The sequence below is a fragment of the Rhinopithecus bieti genome, unplaced genomic scaffold (genome assembly GCF_001698545.2).
Source record: "Rhinopithecus bieti isolate Rb0 unplaced genomic scaffold, ASM169854v2 scaffold_1618, whole genome shotgun sequence".
Taxonomy (NCBI): domain Eukaryota; kingdom Metazoa; phylum Chordata; class Mammalia; order Primates; family Cercopithecidae; genus Rhinopithecus; species Rhinopithecus bieti.
In genome coordinates this window covers 6,611,522-6,634,195 of record NW_016803937.1, presented here as the reverse complement: position 1 = coordinate 6,634,195, position 22,674 = coordinate 6,611,522, and the positions used below count along the sequence as shown (strand labels likewise).

General features: G+C 39.8%; 1 protein-coding gene across 1 annotated transcript in view; it reads left to right on the top strand.

Moving 5' to 3' along the window:
- CDH13 (cadherin 13) overlaps window positions 1-22,674 on the top strand; it is a 1,182,232-nt gene that overhangs the window by 236,790 nt on the left and 922,768 nt on the right. The window contains exon 2 of the mRNA XM_017860982.1: window positions 1,118-1,229. Within this exon, the coding sequence (XP_017716471.1) occupies window positions 1,118-1,229 (112 nt within the window). The remainder of the gene's footprint in view (window positions 1-1,117; window positions 1,230-22,674) is intronic.

The window sequence follows — 22,674 nt, the reverse complement described above, 5'->3', positions numbered from 1 at the left end:
ACAATACACATTTCATAGGCCTGCTGTGGAGATTAAATTAGATTATGTATATGGTGAGTTTAACACAGTAATTACCAAATAATAAGGGCTCAAAAATGGTAGCTTTCATTTAAGTGTTATGGAGCCTCTTCTCTGTCCCCGGATGTGTGGTAGGTGCTCAGCAGAACTGGTGGTTGGTTGTGGTGGGGAGGTAATCCCTGTTTTTATGGGGTTGTAGCCTTTGCGTACTAAACCTTAAGACCCTTTCTTATTTCACTAAGTTACACCTTGTCCAGGAGAGAGTCACTTACATTCCATACATTATGTTCCAAATCATGTAACCTAATTTTTTGACCATTGGATGAAGTGTCTCAAGCATCTACAGACAAAACTGTGCCTTTGAAAGCAATTGTAAATTTTAAGTTTTATAGTAGCCAAGTTTACAAAAGGAATAAGAAACTGATGACATTAATTTTAATAACATATATTTAGCTTCATATGTAAAATACTGTCATTTCCACGTGTGATTAATATAAAATTTTGACTATTTTACATTCTTTTCCTTATTTAGGCATCAAAATCCAATTTGTATCTTATACTTACAACATGTCAATTTCAGACCTATGACCTTTGAAGTACTGAGTAGCCACCAGTGGCTCATGGTCACCGTATTGGGCCACAGTGAAGGCTTAAGAGGCCCGGGTTTCCTTTTAGAAGTAAATTCCAACAGAATAATTACATTTTCTCTTTCCTCCTCTTCATAGGTGACAATGCTTCTTTGCTTGTATAAAAATGAAGTTGGTTTTAGCTTAGGTGTCATGGAAAATTGACAGTTTCTGTAATAAAATTTCACACATGGAAACCATGGTGAGAATCTTAGCAGGTGTAAAAATCTGACGAAGTTATTTCTTTAACTGCAACTTAATGGAAACTGCAGCAGCTGTTCCATTTGCGTGTTCTCCAGATCTCAGTGCCAAAAAGAATTGTTGGCAGCCACTGGAAAAGTATCAACGTACCTCTTCATTTGGGAAATGAAATCAAAACCTCAGCTTATTTCTAAAAGTTGCAGATTTGGTGGAAGTTAGCAGGGCAAACACATAAGCCGCTATTAAAATATTGATGGCTTCGGTTTTCTCAGGTGCTGCTGCTAACATCTGCAGAAGATTTGGACTGCACTCCTGGATTTCAGCAGAAAGTGTTCCATATCAATCAGCCAACTGAATTCATTGAGGACCAGTCAATTCTAAACTGTAAGCAATGTCACTCGAAGATGCTTTTAGACTCTGCTCTTATTTGAATTTACTAATGTTTATGACTGTGTCTCAGGATGTGGTATTTCCTAAACTAAATGTTTTCTGATTATTTTTCATATGTCACTGCTTGACCCAAGATGGAAATTCTTGAATTAGGGCCTGGTCAACTTAGAGGTTAATAGAGTGATATGCATCTCTTTTTAGTATTTTATCATCAGTGGGTATTTCCAGACTGCTCTCAGAAAAGGGGGCTGTCAGCCTCCAATGAGAGTTCTACACTGTGCAAAGGAAATGAAATTCATTTCCCCTGGGCAGACCCTCAAGAGCAAAATCATTGCCTTCTTGCAGATTGCTGTTCTACCTGTAGTTTCTCATACATAGCATTAAATCAAAATAATGGTGAGAGCATGACATTGGCTTCTGGGAATTTTTAGACATAGGAATCAAAAACTCTTATTCTTAAGGCTAACAAGATGGTCTTTAGAAAGATTCAAAACCTCTACTGATTATTCTGTGGATTAAACTCAAATCCTCCCAAATTCCAATTGATTTATTTACAATATGCATCCCTCATATCTGTGGTTATGATCTCTTTCTATTTTTAATGTCAATATTATATTGTTTTATCTTTAAGAAGTGTTAGGGTACATTGCTAAATGCATAACAAGTACAGTGTCAGGACAATGGAATTTAAAATTGATGGTAGACAAATAACCATTTAATTGTAGGCTCTTGAGTACCTTGCTTAACAGTTGGAAATGAAGAATATGGAAACAATTGATCTAAACTGATCAGATGCAGCCAGGTGTGATGGCTCACACCTGTAATCTCACCACTTTGGGAGGCCAAGGAGGATGGATGGCTTGAGGCCAGGAGTTCAAAACCAGTCTGGGCAACCTGGTGAAACCCCATCTCTACTAAAAATACAAAACTTAGCTGGGCATGGTGGCACATGCCTGTAGTCCCAGCTACTTGGGAGGCTGAGGCAGGAGAATCACTTGAACCCAGGAAGTGGAGGCTGCAATGAGCCAAGATCGCACCATTGCACTCCAACCTGGGTGACAGAGTGAGACTGTGTCTCAAAAAAATAAAATAAATAAAATAAAATAAAATAAAATAAAATAAAANTGACAGTGAGCATGGCACACTTGTGAGACAGTAAGAAAGCAATCCCAATCATAATAGAAAGTAGGCCATGGAGACCAGGCACGGTGGCTCATGCCTGGAATCCCAGCACTTTTGGAGGCTGAGGCAGGTGGATCACCTGAGGTAGGAGTTTGAGACTATCCTGCCCAACATGGTGAAACCCCTTCTCTACTAAAAACACAAAATTAGTCATGCATGGTGGCGGTCGCCTGTAATCCTAGCTACTCAGGAGGCTGAGGCAGGCAGGAGAATCACTTGAACCCGGGAGGCAGAGGTTGTATGAGCCAAGACTGTGCCATTGCATTTCAGCCTGGGCAACAAGAGAGAAACTCTGTCTCAAAAATAAATAAAATAAAATAAAATAAAATAAAATAAAATAAAATAAAATAAAAAGCTGATCAGATGCTCCAAGGTCTTTGCAAGGAAGGTGATTCCACATTGGCTCTTATGATCTCAGGTTTGCTTTTGACACTAGCGAAGTTCCTTCAGTCCTATGGTATGTGGCTAACAAGTTTAAAGGAAAGAAAAACAAAGGCACACTGGACTGGATTGCTCTGTGACGCTGGGACACACTGGAGGAGTCGAAAGGAACACATTAATGAAGACGCGCTGTTGAGCATCAAGGGAGCTGTCCCAGGTGAAGCCTGTGCACCTCCTGATGAAATGACGCCAATGAAATCGTTTCAATAATTAGAGTCTGTAATGACAAGGTGCAGGGCTGGCACAATAAGTGAATTCCAATATGTGATTTCCTGCTAATTTGATCTCTGAGTGTGACTCCTGGGTCTGGCCATCAGGAAACCTCATTTGTCTTTTCATTTTTGTATTTATCAGAATCAATATATTTCAAACAGAACTTGATTTGTGAGAACCATTTTTCTGGCTCTCCTCTCCTCTCTTCCTCTATCTTCCTTTTATTTTTTTTTCTAAGTGATTATCCCAAATGGCATCTATGTTAACATGCTTGGAAATGCGAAGCCACCCTGAGTATGGAAATTAATAGAGTTGGTATGCAAAGTAGACCTATAAATGTGATTGCTTCTGTAATCTTCACGATACCAAACAGCTTTTAATTCGCTGCTGAGAAGCTGGAAACAATCATCCTATGGGGGATCTTTTTAATTTAAAGTAAGCCATACTGTACATTCCAGTATCACAGTTGTGTGTGTGTGTGTGTGTATGTGTGTGTGTGTGCACGCTTTAATCCCCTAAGTAATTAAGTGGGTTATGGTTGTTGGTTCTGGGTAAGCTAGTAAATGCTAAATGGGACTAGGTTGATTATCAATGATAACACGTTCAGAAAAAAGTCAGTGACATGAGAATTGAGAACACTTAAATTTTTATGCTTGTGTATGAGTTGTTGGGTAAGCAAAATTTGAGTAGCCCCTCTCAGTGAAACCATATGTCCATGTATATTACTAGGGTAAAAAAACAAATACAAAACAGATATGGTTAGGTACTTTCAAGTTCATCTCAAAGCAATGAACATATTATGAGTATAGAGCCTGCAGATAAGGTTAATTGTGCCTAAATAAGGAAGAAAATTGTCATAGACTTGAGAATGCCTATTGAAAATAGTTTAGGAAAATCTGGATTTCCAGAAGTAGTAGCAGTGCTTTGCTTTCTTCCACTTGCAAGTAGAGGTAAAAAACCCCAAATATTGAATAAACTTTTATACCTAACCAACCAATATTTCCAGCCAGTCTCACTCTCCTCTCTCTCTCTCTCTCAGTTTATTTCGTGTACATCTTATAATGCAAAACAAAAACCTTCTGTCTCTGAAAAATGAGATTAATCAAGAAACCAATGAGTGATGTGTGCTATCAAATTGAAGACTCTACTGGCACAAGGCTAAATCTGAATGAAAAATGAAAAGAACCAAGTAGAACCAGAAAATTTAAAATGCATAGATTCCATTTCCCGAATCATTGTATACCAAAGATCCAGGAAATGGTTAGGGATATTTTAGTCTCATCTAAATATAGGTCAGTGTTGTACACAATAAGGAAACTAGATTAGTAGCATCATCTTGTGCCCTACTCATGACATTTGCACTTTACATTTTTCCTTTATCTTTGCAATATTTAAGAGCTTTGGTTACCAATCATTGTGAACTTTTGTGTTGCAGAGGGTGTAAACACGGCATAACCAATCAATTGATATCTACACTCTTCACTCTTCTTTAAAGTTGTCTGAAAGTGCTGTCTCTTTGCCTGACAGACATAGTATATCTACCCCTACCTTAGACTTGTATTCATCCAATTCTGTGTTCAGCTTTTAGCAGGTTATGGGGAATGTTTATTCTGTGGATGGCTTCCTGCTATCTTTGTTCAGACAGTAATATTTCCTTTTATCCTTTTTCATCTTCCTCCTCAATTTTCAATGACTTATCTTTTTCTACTTTAACTGTTACTAATGGTCACCTCCACTCCTTTTATTTCCCTAATATTTTATTCACTGTTATCCCTGATACATCTTTCTCTCAGTTGTTCTAAAGCCTTTTATTTCCTTCACATCTGAATCACTCTTTATTCTACTCTCCTTTCCACTAACTAGACTTGCTTTCGTCTTAAAAAAGCCATTTTTCAACAAGCTGCTGGGATCAAAACATAGCATTTGGCTATTTCTTCTAACATAACCAGGGGGGCTCTTCACTGCATCTTTCAGAGAATGATGCAAAGCCCCCAACTCATGAAAACTTGCATAAAACTTTCTTGGCTTTATCTCTTTCTTGAAAGTTTATCTGGGAAAACGTGATTCTTCCCATTTTTCAATGAGAAATACAGAAAGAAAGGAGAAGTCAGCTTAGAAGGCAACAACTCAGAAAGGAGGCATCCATTTAAGGTCTTTGAATTCAGAAAGGAATCTGTAAAAAGTTTATGGAAGGGGTTTTCTAGAGGTCTGGCACACACAACTCCCTCAAATTGCCCAGCATGGTAGCTCTTGCTTTTCCCCAAACATGACAATTGTGTGATCTGGGAGCTACAGAATTGGACAGCAACCCTGGTTACATCCTGACACACAGAACAGAAGATCCCCAGTCTTAGAAGAATAGCTGTCTTGGGCAACTGACCAGCCACCCAGCTTGGGAAGATACCAAGTGATAAAATCTGACTATCCTATGATCTACAAAATTCTAAAACAGAATAGACTGCTTTGCTACCATCAGCTCAGACAGATTTTTTCAGCAAATATAAAAATGTGTGGTCATTGAGTTTATTAGGAGAAACCATACCCTTGAGCCTCTATTAGTAGGGGATGAGTCTAGTCTTTGGTGTCCAGAAAGGAGACCCTCATTGGCCACATAGCCACCATTAGAACTATACTTTTTTTTAGCCCTGTTAATTCTTTATGGATCACTCCTCTTAGGCCACCCACATGCAAACACAGACATATAGATACAGAGAAAAAATGCAGCATCTAAGTTTACCTACAATACAACTTGCATCATATGTTTAGTAAAGAACTTACATTAACCAGAGCAGGCTAGGCTAGGCCATGGTGTCAAACAACCCCAGTGACTTAACACAGTGAAAGTTTATTTCTCACTCAGATCATGCAGATGCAGTCGGGCAGGTCTCCTGGGTAACTCTCCTCCCAGTAGTTGCCCTCCATGCAAGAACCTGATGGCTGAGGCTACTTCCAGCTTGGTCCTGCCATCTTGTAGCTTCTAGCTTTTGTCACTGAGCTGGCAGACAGGGGAATAAGAGACTATGAAGAGGTCACTACATGTGTTTAACTACCTCAGCCCCAAAGTCGCATGTATCATTTCTGCTCACATTCTGTTATAACATCTAGTCATGTCGCCAACCTAACTGCAAAGGAGTCTGGCAAACAAGAAGAACACATGGGAATTGATGTGCAGGATCACAGTCTCTACAAAGATCCTAACAAAATGATGTTGCCTATATCAGAAAGAGACATAAATAGAGACAGAAATGGACCACAAAGGAGCCAGCTGTCTCAGAGTAACCAGGGCCTACATAAGATGAAGTTAGTTTAAGCAGAAAAGCAAGGTCGTGCACCTGCGACTATGTCCTGCTTTCCTTAGTAGAGAAATCTTCCCACTGAACAGAATTAGCTTCTTAGAAACACTATAAGCCCCTCACTTTGTGCCGTCTTAGAAACACTAGGGGAGAGACCGCACCTACTTGTGGTTCTAGTAAAGATGGACTCCAGTTGTTTCCTCTAAATGTTTACAATACTGTGGTTAAGATCACACAGTTTTAAACTCATATCGACTAGAATTCAAATGTGCACATGGTCATCTGTTAGCTCTGTGACCATGAGTGAGTTATTCAAATCCTCCAAGTTTGAATTATCTCATCTCTGTAAGAAGAATAATGGCAGTCCCTGCTTCTAGAGCTAATGCATCTACTGATGGAAAACATGCCTAGAACATAATGGAAACTGCTATTATTATTGTCATTATTATTATTGCTGTTACTATTATTATTATTACTTTCATGCATAGACCTCAGCTAGATCCACTTTTCTTATAATGGCCATCTGAAATTGGCTTTAAGAAGAAAAATCATGTTGGCCATTAAAAATACAAACAGATGAAGAAGCGACTAAAGCAATGATTCTAGGGATTTGAACTGCATGGACCAGTATTTTTTAAATCCTAGATTGATGAGAGTGTATTTAAAAAAATTTGCTAAGACTGGGTATGAATTTTTTAAAATTAAAAAAATGAAGAGAGGGAAAAAACACTACCGCCATTTACTTTTGCCAGGCTTTTCTTTTAAAAGGTTACTTGGCACCAAAAACAAACATAAAAGGAGTAAAGACTAGTTACAGAAGAAAAGTCGGTTCTTTGAGTAAATTTTGCTTTGTGAAAAATGCACCAAATATTCTTATTTAGTTCACTTTTGTGGAAACCATGGATCTAAGGGATTAGGTTGACGTCACCCTTTTTGCTCTTGACTTTTCTGATACTTTTCTGAAGTTTTAATATGCTAATGTTTCTGAAGAGGCAGGGGTAGTTCTTAGGAGACATTTTCATGAAGGGACTCCTGTCCATGTTGACAAAAGAGAGTGAGTGTTTCTAGATAATGTGACAAGCATATGCATATTAGAAAATGTATTAGCCTATTTTCATACTGCTATAAAGAACTGCCTGAGATTGGGTAATTTATAAAGGAAAGAGGTTTAATTGACTCTTTAATTGACAATTCAGCATGGCTGAGGGAAGGCCTCAGGAAACTTACAATCATGGCAGAAGGTGAAGAGGAAGCAAGGCACCTTCTTCACAAGGTGGCAGGAAAGAGAAGTGCTGAGATAAGAGGAAGAGCCCCTTATAAAACCACCACTTCTCAAGAGAACTCACTCATGATAATGAGAACAGCATAGAGAAAACTGCCACCATAATTCAGTTACCTCCAGCTGGTCTCTCCTTGAAACGTGAGGATTATGGGAATCATGGGGATCACAATTCAAGATTTGGTTTGGGTTGTGACACAGAGCCAGACCATGTTATTCCATCCCTGGTTCCTCCCAAATCTCATATCCCTTTCACATTTCAAAACTAATCACACATTCTTAACAGTTCTCTAAAGTCTTAATTCATTCCACCATTAACCCAAAAGTCCAAGTACAATGTCTCAACTGAGACAAGGCAAGTCCCTTCCACCTACAAGCCTGTAAAATCAAAAGCAAGTTAGCTGCTTCCTGGATACAATGGAGGTACAGGCATTGGATAAATACACTCACTCCAAATGGGAAAAATTGGCCAAAACAAAGGGTCTACAGGCCCCATGCAAGTCCAAAATCCAGCAGGGCAGACACATCTTAAAGCTCTGAAATGATCTTCTTTGACTCCATGTCTCACATCCAGGTAACACTGATGTAAGAGGTGGGGTCTCCATGGCTTTGTGGGGTACAGCCCCAGTCTCAGCTGCTTTCACAGGCTGGCGTTGAGTGCCTGTAGGTTTTCCAGGAGAACAGTGCAAGCCGTCAGTGGATCTACCATTCTTGGGTCTGGAGGATGGTGGCTGTCTCTCACAGCTCCACTAGTCAGTGCCCCAGTGGGGACTCTGTGTGGGTATTTCAACCCCACATTTCCTTTCTGCACTGCTTTAGCAGAAATTCTTCATGAGGGTTCTGCCCCTGCAACAAACTTCTGCCTGGACATCCAGGTGTTTCCATACAGCCTCTGAAATCTAGGCGGAAGTTCCCACATCTCAATTCTTGACTTCTGTGCACCTGCAGGGCCAACACCACATGTAATATACCAAAGCTTGGGGCTTGCACCCTCTGAAACAATAGCCTGAACTGTATTTTGGCCCCTTTTAGCCATGGCTGAAATGCGGGGCACCAAGTCCTGAGATGGCACAAAGCAGCAAGGCCCTGGACCTGGCCCATGAGACCATTTTTTCCTCCTAGGCCTCAGGGCCTGTGATGGGAGGGGCTGCCTTGAAGACCTCTGACATGCCCTGGAGACATCTCCCTCTTACCCATCACCCCTGCTGCATCATTGACTTGGTGATTAACATTTGGCTCTTTGTTACTTCTGCAAATTTCTGTAGCTGGCTTGAATTTATCCCCAGAAAATGTTTTTTTCTTTTCTTTTCCATCTTCAGGCTGCAAATTTTCCAAACTTTTATGCATGTTTCCCTTTTAAACATAAGTTCTAATTTCAAATCATCTCTTTGTGAATACATTAAGCTGAATGCTTTTAAGAGCACCCATGTCATGCTTGAACACTTTTCTGCTTAGAAATTTCTTCTGCCAGATACCCTAAATCACCTCTCTCAAGTTCAAAATTGTGCAGATCTCTAGGACAGGGGCAAGATGCTGCCAGTCTCTTTGCTAAAGTACAGCAGGAATCACCTTTATTCCAGTTCCCAACAAGTTCCTCATCTCCATTTGGGAACACATCAGCCTGGACTTCATTGTCCATATTACTATCAGCATTTTGGTCAAAGCCATTTTACAAGTCTCTGGGAAGTTCCAAACTTTCCCACATCTTCCTGTCCTCCTCTGAGTCCTCCAAACTGTTCCCAACCCTACCTGTTACCCAGTTCCAAAGTTGCTTCCTCATTTTTGGGTATCCTTATAGCAGCACCCCACTCTACTGGTACCAATTTACTATATTACTCTGTTTTCTTTTCTTTTTCTTTTCTTTTCTTTTCTTTCCTTTTTTTTTTTTTTTTTTTTTTTTTTGAGATGGAGTCTCACTTTGTTTCCCAGGCTGGAGTGCAGTGGCACAATCTCAGCTCACTGCAACCTCCGCCTCCTTGGTTCAAGTGATTCTCCTGCCTCAGCTTCCTGAGTAGTTGGAACTACAGGCATGCACCACCATGCCCAGCTAATTTTTTGTGGTTTTAGTACAGAGAGGGTTTAACCATGCTGGCCAGACTGGTTTCGGATTAGTCTGTTTTCATACTGCTATAAAGAACTGCCTGAGACTGGGTAATTTGTAAAACTAAGAGGTTCAATTTACTCACAGGTTAGCATGGCTGGGGAGGCCTTAGAAAACTTACAATCATGGTGGAAGGCAAAGAGAAAGCAAGGCACCTTCTTCACAAGGAAGCAGGAAGGAGAAGTGCCGAGATAAGGGGGAAGAGCCCTTTATAAAACCATCAGTTCTCGTGAGAACTCACTATCATGAGAATGGCTTGGAGGAAACCACCTCCATGATTCAATGACCTCCCCCGATCTCTCCCTTGACATGTGGGGATTATGGGAATTATGGGGATGACAATTCAAGGTGAGATTTGGGTGGGGCCACAAAGCCTAACCATATTAGGAACATATGTTGGCATGCAAGCTTCTGTGAGTGTGGACCAGTATGGCCTCCCTGGCCCTGATAACGGACATTTACTATGTGCTCCCTAGCGTGTTGAGGGCCACCCTGAACCTCACAACAGCTCTTAGGGGAAAGGTACTCTCATCTGCTCATTTTACGGGTGAGGACATTTAAGGCTAAGCTAGGTGAAACAATGAACCTGAGATCATACTGCTTATAATTGGTGGTGTCAAAATTTGAACCCAGGATTTTAGGGCCCTGGCTTTTTTTTTTTTTTTTTTTTTTTTTTTTTTTTTTTTTTTTTTTTTTTTTTTTTGAGACGAGTCCACCTGTCCACCAGGCTGGAGTGCAGTGGCGCAATCTCAGCTCACTACCAAGCCTCCGCCTCCGGGTTCAACCACCATTCTCCTGCCTCAGACCTCCCTAGTAGCTGGGACTACAGAGCGCCCGCCACCGGCGCCGGCTAATTTTTTGTATTTTAGTAGAGGACGGGTTTCCACCGTGTTTCTCAATCTCCTGACCTTGTGATCCTCCCGCCTCGGCCTCCCAAAGTGCTAGGATTACAGGCGTGAGCCACTGCACCCGGCCAAGGGCCCTGGCTTTTATCCAAAGCTCTCTGTCCTAGTGTCTCTTAGTGTTTTTGATGTTGGTGGTGATATATCAAGGATGTTTGCCACTTTATTTTCCCATCACTTTTATCAACCTGGATGAGATAGAGAGAACTGCTGCTGCTGCATATTTGTTGCTTTTCATAGCCAAGCTCATCCTTTCTCTGTGTTGTGGAAGAATTAGCTTTTTCTATTTTGGATGGACCCAGGGCCAGATTGTCCATGACCCTTCACTCCTAGCTTTCCACCCTCTCTGTGAATTTCTTTCACCAAGACGTTGCTTGGTCATGCCACCATGACACTGACCTTGGTTAGCAGCCAGGTCCTCCATGGAGTGTGTGGAATCGCATTAATCATATTTGTACTTAACACACATGAGTCATGGCTTTTGAGGGTGCTTTTAATTGACTATAAATCAAGCAAGGAACTTGAAAAATGAAGGCAATTAATGAAAAAGCATGTGAGAGGTGTTTTGCATCCTAAGGGAGGAAATACATCGTCAGTGAATTAAATGTCAAAACAAAGGCTCTTTTGACCCTGCTGAAAAGATTTCATTTGGATAGTAATAAATGGATGAACTTTCCAACCTCACAGGTGGAGAAATGCCTGTTTACTGAGTTCAAGCTGACTTAGGCTTTTATCTGTCTACATTCTGTATCTTGAGAACTTCCTAGGTTCTTTTAGTTTTGCTTTCATTTTTTTGTGATTTTTAAAAATAACAATGACAATTCCCTTTACATTTTCTGGTCATTCTTCACACATCCTTTACATACTTCATACAAGCTTGTATTTACTTTCAGGTTGGCAGACTGATTAATTGATTAGTGAGGTTATATAATGTCACCTGCACTGCAGTTTGGACAGAGCTGGACAAGGTTGTGGTTTCAAGTAGTATATTTGTTTTAATCTGTTGTGATGTGCCAAGGAAAATTATTGTGGTATTGCATAATTCACTCTATCATTATGAAGTTGACGTTACATCAGGTCAGAATGTGGACTCCTATTTACATTACTAAGAGTTTTTCCTATATTTGAACAGAGCTCCATAGAAATGTAATGCTTTTACAGGTTTTCCCTTCCCTTCTACCAACTTATTTGTATCAATCTAGTAATAAGTCAATAATAATGATTAGGAACCTCATAAATGCATTATCCTACCTACCTAACAAGTGTGAAATATTACAATAAAATGACGTAGGATAAGAAATGAACATATGTACACATCAAAGACAGATATAACAAAATGTTTAGAGATCCTTCCGTTGGACTTGGGTCCTAACTTGTTCTTTAAACAATGGGAAACACAAGAATTAACAGAGTGAGAAGGCCTTCCTAGATGAGGAACATGAACACAGGTGGAGTTCCCTTGGCCTACGTTTTCTTAACAGTAGAATGGAAGAAATAAATAGACCAGAGGTATCACACTGTCAGCCCTTGGGCTAAATTTGCCTCATAGATATGTCCTGTTTGGCCGCTCAGTGTGTGAATTTGAGGTGTTTGATAAAAGGAATTTGTTATTAACATTTAGAATTTAACCTTTAGAAATTGCCAATTTCTGGGCAGTGTTGCATCTTCAGAGCATAGACCCCAGAGGTCGGCTGCCTGGGTTCAAATCTAAGGGTGATCCTTTACTGACTAAGTAACTTTGGCAAGTTGGGAAAAACAAAACAGAAAAACTCCCTATGGTTTTGTTTTCTCATCTGGAAAATTCATATTATAATGGCAGCAATCTCAACAGTTTATTTTGAAGACTAAATGTTAATCTATGCATGATAACTGTAATATTGTATAATAATAATTATTATTATTATTTGAGATGGAGTCTCCCCCTGTTACCCAGGCTGGAGTGCAGTGGCACAATCTCAACACACTGCAACCTCTGCCTCCTGGATTCAAGCTATTCTCATGCCTCAGCCTTCTGAGTAGCTGGAACTACAGGAGTGCACCACCACGCCTGGCTAATTTTTATAATTTTAATAGAGCAGAGTTTTGCCATGTTGGCCAGGCTGGTCTTGAACTCCCGGCCTCAAACAATCTTCCTGACTCGACCTCCCAAAGTGCTGGGTTAGACATGAGCCACTGCACTCAGTGGGAATTTTTTTTTTTCTTTTAAACACAAGTGTAGTAGTGAGAAGTGGGGAAGGGGTAGAACAAGGAGTTTGATCTGTAACTTTATCCTTATTAAAACACCAATGAAATTCTTTACAAAAAAAGAAAAAATAATTCTAAAATTTTTATGGAACCCCAAAAGACCCAGAGCAGCAGAAGCCACCTTGAGCAAAAAGAACAAAATTAGAGGTATCACATTATCCAATTTCCAGTTATACTACAAAGCTATAGTAACTAAAACAGTGTGATACTGGCATAAAAACAGACACATAACCAACAGAACCAAATAGCAGACCCAGAAATCTATGCATTTACAGTGAACTCATGTTTGACAAGGGTGCCAAGAACATGCCTTGAGGAAAGAATAGTCTTTTCAATAAGTGCTGCTGGGAAAACTGGATATCCATATGCAGAAGAATGATAATAGAGCCCTATCTCTTGCCATATACAAAAAGCAAATCAAAATGAATTAAAGACTTAAATCTAAGAACTGAAACTCTGAAATGACTATAAGAAAACATTGGGGGAAATACTCGAAGACGTTGGTCTTGGCAAAGATTTCTTAAGACCTGAAAACTACTGGAAACTAAAACAAAAATGGGCAAATGGGATCGTACCAAGCTAAAAAGTTCCTGCACAGCAAAGCAAACAATCAAAATGAAGAGACAACCCACAGAATGGAAGAAAATATTTGAGAACCACCTGTCTAATGAGGGATTAATAGCCAGAATATATGAGGAAGTCAAACAACTCAATAGAAAAAAATAATTTCATTAAAAATGGGCAAAAGATATGAACTGACATTTCTCAAAGGAAGGCAAATGGCTAACCGGTATGTGAAAAAAAATGCCCAACATCACTAATCATCAGAGAAATGCAAATAAAATGTGTGTAAACATATTCTCTCACTGCAGTTAAAATGGCTTTTATCCAAAAGATGGGCAACAATGAGTGCTGATGAGGGTGTGGAGAAAGGGAAACCCTCATACATTGTTGGTGGGAATGTAAATTAGTTCAGCCACTATGCAGAGCATTATGGATGGGCCCCAAAAAACTGAAAATAGAACTACTATATGACCCTACAGTCCCACTGCTGGGTATATATCTAAAAGAAAGGAAGTCAGTATATCAAAGAGTTATCTGCACTCCCATGTTTATTGCAGCACAATTCACAATAGCCAAGATGTGGAAGCAACCTAAGTGTCTATGGGCAGACAAATGGATAAAGAAAATGTGATACATATACACAATAGAGTACTATGTAGCCATAAAAAAGAACAAACTCCTGTAATTTGCAAAAAAAAAAAAAATGGGTGGAACTGGAAGACATTATAATGAGTGAAATAAGTCAGGCATAAAAAGACAAATATTGAATCTCCTCACTCATATGTGAGAGCTAAGAAAAAAAATGAACTCATGGAAATAGAATGGAATGATGGTTGTAAGGGGCTGGAAGGGTACTGGGGAGGGAGGATAAAGTGGGGTTGGTTAATGGGTACAAAAATACAGCTAGAATGAATAACATCTAGTATTTTGTAGCATAACAGGGTAACAAAAACTGATAATTTATTGTATATTTTAAATACCCAATAAGATGGAATTGGAATGTCCCTAACACAAAGAAATGATAAAGGTCTGAAGTGATGAATACGTGGTTACTCTGATTTGATTATTACACATTGTATATCTGTGTCAAAACATCATAGCTACCCTGTAAAAATATACAACTATTATGTACCCATAATGATTTAAATTATTTTTTAAAATATTAATCTATATAAAGGGTTTTGAATAGTAGCTGACCTATAATGGCCCCTGAAATATTAGCTGTTGGAAACAGCATAGGGATAATTGTAGCTGAAAGCTTGCTATGGCCCTCCAATGTTTATCTTTCTGATATACAGTAGGCTTCCTAGTTAATTCTGCCTGTCCCACATGGGCATCTAAATTCACCTTCATGAAGTCACTATTACTCCTAAGACTGTGCTTGGAGTCAAACGATGTTCCATAGAAGACAAAACCATCTTGATGTTTTTGATGCTGTGTTGTTTCTATCATATCAATAACACTGTAGACAATACCTGCTATTCACTATCAAGGAAGCAGAAGACAGTGCTAAGAGGTGACAGACAGGACATGGGCTGGCTGGTATTGATCAAAGACTTTAAAATCTGTTTTCAGTGTTTTGAATTGTTGATACAGGTAATGTACGAAAAGGGCACCGTGTGGTCAGACAGTGTGGCTGGCTTTCTTGGAAGTTCAGAGTAGGAGGAAGGTGAAAAGGATGAGTGGGCATGGCCCAGGCTACCATGGAGCCATTTCAGAAGTCCTGAGATGGAGACAGTTTGTATGTATATCAGAGGAGAGATGAACAGGGGAGATGGGAGTGTAATTGGGGAGCACTTGAACATGAAATAAGTGAAAGGAGAGCCCCAGGGAGACCCAAGTGTTGACACTAGCAGACGTCTAAAAGAGGTTTTCCAAAAGAGAAGCAGAATCACTGAAGTCTATTCCCAGCTCTAACATTGACTTGCATGACAGTTTTCCTCCCTGGACCTCTGTTTCCTCATTGGTATAATGAGAGCATATGAGTTGGGCTATTTTGATTGTAATCAACGGTAACACAACTCCAGCTAGCCTCAGCAAAAACATATAAAATTATCAGCTCACATGATTGAAAATTTCACAGTGTGAGCTGGTTTTGGAAACACTTGGATCTAGATGCTCTAACGATATCCTCAATATCACCCTTCATCCCCCAGCTTTGCTTTCTATAATATTGGTCTCAATCTTCACTCTCGGAGGGTTTCCCTCCAAGATGGCCACCAGCAGTTCCAGTCTTTTATTCTTCTAGCTAAAAAAGCCAGAGCATTTGTTTCCCCAGTATTCCAGCAAATATCTCATGGCTAACCGTTCTTGGGCCAACTTGGGTCATGTGCTTATCCCTAAGCCAGTTATTATATACAAGAAAATTCTGCACTTCTGTTAGCCAGGCCTGGGGAAATGGACATGCAATTCCTTGAAGGAAGGAAATGATGCTGGGTTGGCAAAAGCCAGACAGTGCATTCTAAGGGTATTGTGCTCTATTGCTAAGGTCCTGTTGAGTGCTAACATCCTATGACTGCAGACTGTGCTCCATGCCTGAGGATTTTTAGAACCCAGCATACACACAAATGGAAATGTTTTTTAGGTGACAGGGGATGAGGACAGCCATCACGCCAGGTTTCTTGCTGGTGATGCTGGTGAGCAGATTGCTTAATTAAGACTATCAAATTCTAAGTGCTGCCATATGGCCTCGCTCTTCAACCTGTTGAGTGTCTTCACTCACATGGTTCTGGAGCTGGTATAAATCTGTTTCATTCCTGTTTTTCTTTAAGGAATTAAGAATACAGGAACATACGGATGTTACAGGAGCATCTCCTAATTTAAGGTATTAGAACTACATAAACTGGGCTGCTTAATAAGTAAGGCATCAAAATATAAATTGGGAAAGATTAAGCATGGCTTTACATAGCCTGAGAAAGCAGAAGTTCTTATTATTCTGTTACAGATCAAATCTATACATATTCTAGTAATAGAGGTGCCCTCTGTTTGTTCTTTTCACCTTAATTTTCATGGAATTTTTTTTTTTTTTTGACTGAGAGCAAAAGGGCAAGAGGTACAAATGCTTGCCAGTCAAAATATCCCCAAGGACTTTTGCATTTGACCAAATTCATTCTCCTTCTGGAGATAGAAATGGGGAATAGAGAAGGAAAAGATATATATTGGGTCCCTACCACTCATTAAGCCAACTGTAGAAGAAACACTGAATGGTCACCTAGTTTGTGCCAGACCCTGTGCTAAGTATAAGAGATAAAGCTTGGAATCAGATAAAAAATGTGCCTCCTGCTCTGGAGCTTTCATTATACTGGAGAGAGAAAAAAGCAAATATGATATAATAAACCCTTGAGAACACAGGAAAATGGCACATGAGAAGATGATGAGAAGTACCATGAAGGAAATAAGGCGAGGTCATATGATAGAGATTTCAGCATGGCTGCTGAAGAATGGGTAGTCAAAGAAGATTTTTCTAAGAATCCAAGTCCTGAACTATGAGAAGAATCCAGTGAAGTAAAAATCAATGGTATAAACACTTAGGTAGAGCAAGTAACTCGTGCCAAAGCTCTAAGATGAGAGTGGGTTCTTTGGTTTGAGATACTGTGATCCAGGAGGAGAGCTATAATTTGATACATTTAATCAACCCAAATGTCTTGTAAATAGGATTATAAACTCTGTTTTACAGATAGGGGTATAAAGGTTGACTAAAGAGTCCAAGATCTCACTTAAAAGTGTCAGTGGTGCTACAATCTTCTGACTCCAAACCCCATGATCTTTCCATATGGAATGCTGTAGCTGGTGTTGGAGTTTCCTTTCACAATAAAGTGGTCTAGTCATTGCCTCTTAGAACAGACTGGAGTGTCCCTGATATTTTCACAAGACAGTCGTGTGGGCTCCCAGATTATAATGCTGCCTGTCTCTGTCACTCATAATGGGTGGTGTTTTTAAGCTACCCAAACTTCCAGCTCCTAATTTTTCTCATCTGTGAAATGGAGACAGTATTTCAAGGATTAAACAAGATAGCACATGCAAAGGGGTGAGAGCAGTGCCTGCTACATGCATTTTTATTTTAAAAAGTTGGTTGGTTTTATCCTTTAAAAGAATAAAGCTGGGGTGGGAAATCTGTGTGAGATGATGCTGTTTGAATGGGTAGTGCTGGATGCCCACCACAGATGACCCATGAAGTTTTCAATATAGCTTGGCTCCCCTGAAAGAGAGCATATTTTCTTCCTACTTGCTCTGAGACTCTCTTTTAAGCATTTTTATATTCTAGGGATACATGCTCTGCCCCACCCCCCACCACTTCTCACTCATGCTTGGTCTCTTTGAGCTAAACGTTAAAAACATGTTCTATGAAAAATATTTGAGAAATTAGTTCTCCCAATTTTAGGTCCAGATATATTCTGGAAGTTAGAAAGATAATAAGATGCTCACATTGTATATTACACAATTCTACCAGCGGGGTCTGGGGCAGCATCCTGTAATAAAACAGATTTGCATTTCAGTAGTAAAACATATGAATGTTTACCCTCAGTAGGATAAATAAGGACCACAAATAACATCATGTCAGTTCAGGTTGGGTTTTGCTGCCAAATGAGTTATAAAAACATGTTTGGTGTGCTGAGTCTCTTGGATTTCAGAATTGCAGATTGCAGTCCTTAGAACATTCCCTTGAAAAGTTGCAGACCTCAGTCGTGCGAAGATGTTAAGTTGGCCTCTTTACATCCTGGCCACTTCTGGGGCTGCAGAGTGTGGTGGCTGAGCCTACCCCTCAACCCCTCTACTACTTGTGAACACCTTGGTAAATGATGTCTTGGCAGGCCACCCCTGAGAAGTGGCCAAGTGCTGTACCAGCTTATTTCTTTTCCATTTGAAGCCAAAATGGTTGTCAGCGATCCAGGCTCCTCTTAACTGTGCCTGTCAGCTGATTCTGAAGACCTCCCAGAGGATCTATATTTAGCTAAAACTGGTTTTAATTTTCATATGTATACATTAAATTCCATAGAGGAAGGGGGGATTCCAAATGAGGAACCATTGATTCTGAATAACGTAAAAGAAATAAGTACTGTTTGAAAAACAGTTCAAAATATGAGTCAAAACCTCCCCGGAATTTGGTTAGCACTGCATTTTTCCATGGAAGAAAGTCTGTTGAATTGAAAACAGAGTGAGAGTAAGTGGGGATAAATTATGCTAAGGAAGGAACTCAGCATCAAATTCTAGGTACTGAAGAGGGGAAAGAGAATAAGAATAGGGAGGACTGAACTTAGAGGGCAACTGGGATTGCCAGATGGATCCTCATGGGGATGTGTGGCCAGGTAATCACATGGAGGCCATGGGCTAGGACTGGGCTTTTGACCATACTCAAGAGGGAGAGAGAAGCTATAGCTCCCAAAGAAAGGCCTGGAGTCTTGCACATGACAGCTTTGATTATGCTTCCAAGGTTTTGTTCATTCTGGGGACATGACCAAGGTAGTTCTAGAATGAGTGAGGCCAAAGCTGGAAGTGTCACAAAGTTTTTGTTCATGACGAAAGTTGCCTGCTTTGCTTTTGGATGCTCTCAAACTTTGTTTTCATCACGTGCAGTTTTGATCAGGACATTTTAGTGTTAGGTATATACCCTTCTGTACCAAAGCAGAGGTTGGATTGTTATCTGTTGAAAAGCGTTTTGTTGGCTATAATTGCAATATGATGACTTAGTTAGGATTCTGATAAATCTTGACTAAGTCAAGATTTTAAAGAAAGATACTTAATTAAAATAGAAGGAAGTTGCATAGTCACAGGTTCATCCAAAGACCTGAATGACAAGGTCTCAGAAAGGACAGAAACTAGAGAAGTTCCACGGGCGTAAGCAATGGGAACTCATAGAATTAGGACAGTGCTTTTCAAGCTTTTACAGTGAATGATGATATTTGTTTCATTTTGTTTTTTTTAATGTGTCACAGACTAACATACTTTTGTTTAAAAAAAGAAAATGTCAAATATAGTTTTCAAAAGTTTAAAACATGACTCACATTCATATCTAAAGTGAACGCATCAAAGATTTTATCTATCTCAACAATTCAAAAGGGGACCAGTAAAATATTAACTATGATTGCTATTTGCATGCAATTTAATAGTAAAGGAGTATTAGAATCAGTTTGCTAGGTTACATACAAAGCTGGTTAATGTCCTGTATTAGTCTGTTTTCACACTGCTAATAAAGACAGACCCGAGACTGGGCAATTTACAAAAGAAAGGTTTATTGGACCTAACAGTTCCGCATGGCTGGGGAGGCCTCACGATCATGGTGGAAGGTGAAAGGCATGGAGGAGCAAGTTACATCTTATGTGGATGGTGGCAAAAAGAGAACGTGTGCAGGGGAACTCCTCTTTTTAAAACCATCAGCTCTCATTGGACTCATTCACTATCATGAGAATAGTGCAGGGAAGACCCACCCCCATAATTCCCATGGCCTGCCACCGGTTCCTCCCATGACATGTGAATGGTGGGAGTTACAATTCAAGATGAGATATGGGTGGGGACACAGCTAAACCATCTCATGTCCTACAGGACAAAAACCTGCAACCTCTGTGGTTATCTTTTCTACCCATTATTATTTGCATCTCTGCTAGACAGAAATCTATGAATTAACACGTCATGTTATTAAGCCTGAAACCGTCAATGAGTAGTGAACAATGAGGTGAACAATACATTTTTCTAGATAATTAAATAAACTTTGACTTGACAAGTTAATGCCTGTATATGACACTGAAAGAACATGCAACCCACATTTTTGTCTTATTTTCAACTTTTGAACATTTTTTTCTTAGTAATATGATGAAAATCAAGTTTTATAAAATTAAATAAATCCAAAGACATAAAAAGTAAGCTTTTAAAAAAATAGATTGAACAGGTATAATGTTACTATGTCATACTGCTTTCAATTTCTATACTCGTCATGGGCCCCTAACAAGAGGTTGGGCATTGGTCTGTGGACCACACATTTAGTGTTAAGATAGGAATAACTTAACTTCAAATACCTTCCAGTTTGGGATGTCTTCATTCAAACTCCTAGTAGAGAAGCTGATTGGCCTGGCATTGGGTCAAGAGCCCACTTTGTGGTCTGGGAGACAGGTGTCATGTTTGGAAGCCCATTCCCTAAACTAGGGACTTTAAACAAACAAAAATCAGAGGCATCCAGTTACAGAGGCAGTTACTGAGTTTGGAGAAGTAGCCCAAACAAGGGGAGGAGTTGGGCAGTGCTGAGCTCTGACGATAGAAAAAATGTACCTGGGAACTATCTCAAGTTTCATTTAGGCTCCCACATTTCAAGCATGCACCCAAACAGCTCATATACTATACAGTAAATACACCTTCTCAAAGTATCACCAGACAACTGCTGCTAAAACAAGACTACATTTATTAGAACTCACTTCCACAAAGGAGAAGACTACCTTAACAAAATCTCAGCAACATTCCAGAAGATGGAAGTCAGAATAGATATTTATAGGGCTTGTAGGGAAGGTATAGGCTCATGTAATTTAAGACAGGAAGATGATTGGTATCGGGTAAATTCATGACATCCTGATTTAAGATTGTTAGACATAGCAAGATGAGTATATTGAAATAAGTCTGACAAGTAGGTTATTGTTTGATAAATGAGCTATTTATCTAGGTAAGGAGACTGTTGTCCCAGATAAATTGATATGCATAGATTTTCTGAACAAAGCAGTGAAATTATTCCTGGGTTGGAGCCTTACAATTCCTGGACAAAGGTTTCTGTGAACAATTAAGTCAGGTTGACACAGGTGATCTCAGTTCTTGGTCTTAAGCACTATACCATGTTGATATAGGTGGTCTGAATTCCCAGGACATGGTAGTTCACATTTGTTCCACACTAGCATTTCCCAAACTTCTGTCTATGGAACACTGTTCTGCAGAGTGGTAATAGGAATGCAATGGGGGAAAACGTATTTTGAAGTTAAGTTTGGGAAATTCTGTTTTGTTTTTTAATTTAAACTGTAGGCCCTCTCCAGCCTTTATGATGTGAAAATGCACAGTAAATATTCCAGAAAGCATGCAAAAATACCTCAGAATCTAACTCTTTTCCAGTCTAAAGAGCTCCTCAAATCTCTTCTAAACTTATGTGCTTTACACATGGCCACCTCTATTAATTTTTTTTTTTTTAATTTCCGGTAACCAGTGTAACCTGGGGGCCAGGGAAGACCTGAACCTCTGTCACTCAAACCCTGTCATGATTCTTGAGGAGAGAGGAAGGTGGAAATACGTACATACACATAGACACACACACATATATACACACATACACACACTCTCTCTCTCTCTCTCTATATATATATTCTCATTCTGCTAAGCTAATAGAAAGTAAGATATAGTAAAATGTTTGAAAATACATATGTGCAGCTTTGAAAAGTCTTCTCGTATCATGATGGCTGTGGAATCAGCCTCAGAAGCCAGACTCTCTGAGTCCCAAGGAACTGTCACACCCCTCTCCCTCTCCAGTAGCATTCCCCAGTCTGTGTCACCTAGACCAAAAGGGTGTCGGGGTGGGGGTGGGAATGCCCCTTCCCTGAAATCCTCAGTTATCTCTACCCAAGGCTTACAGTAAATTTTTTGCAAATTAGAAAGCCCTTTGCTCTCTCAGTAAACCCTGGCTTTCAAGATTTTTGTTTTACTGAAGTCTTTAGACTAAATGTTGAATCTTTCACTCCTAATCATCTCTAAGGCAGCAAAATGCCTCTAGCAAAAAAGAGGAAAGGTCAACTGGGAAAATCTGAAGAGAAAGTCACACAGATACATTTCAGTAAGGTTGTCTCTGTTACCTGAGGCTTACAAGAAGGAAAGAATTCCCTCTCTAAACACACTCTAAACACACAGGTGTTGAGAACAGGGAGATTTATTCCAGAACCCCTCCTGTGGGTTGGGACTTCTGGTAGCTTTCCTGTCCTGGTTAGGATTTTCTCAGCGACTAGGTAGATTTGAGTGGAGCCTGGGGCATGGTTGTTGGTCTAATGGCAGGGGGTGGGGAGACAGAAGCAGTTGGCAAGGAACTTACAAATCTCCAGGAGGTTGTTGAGAACGGAAATTCAGATATTGCCATCTTTTCCATTCCAAAGCATGAAGAGCCTGTCATCAGCAATTGTGCCTTTCTAGGTGTCACCTGAATGTCTGACATAGAGACATTGAAAGGTAGATCAGGACTGATTTTACTGAGCATTTTCAAAGACAG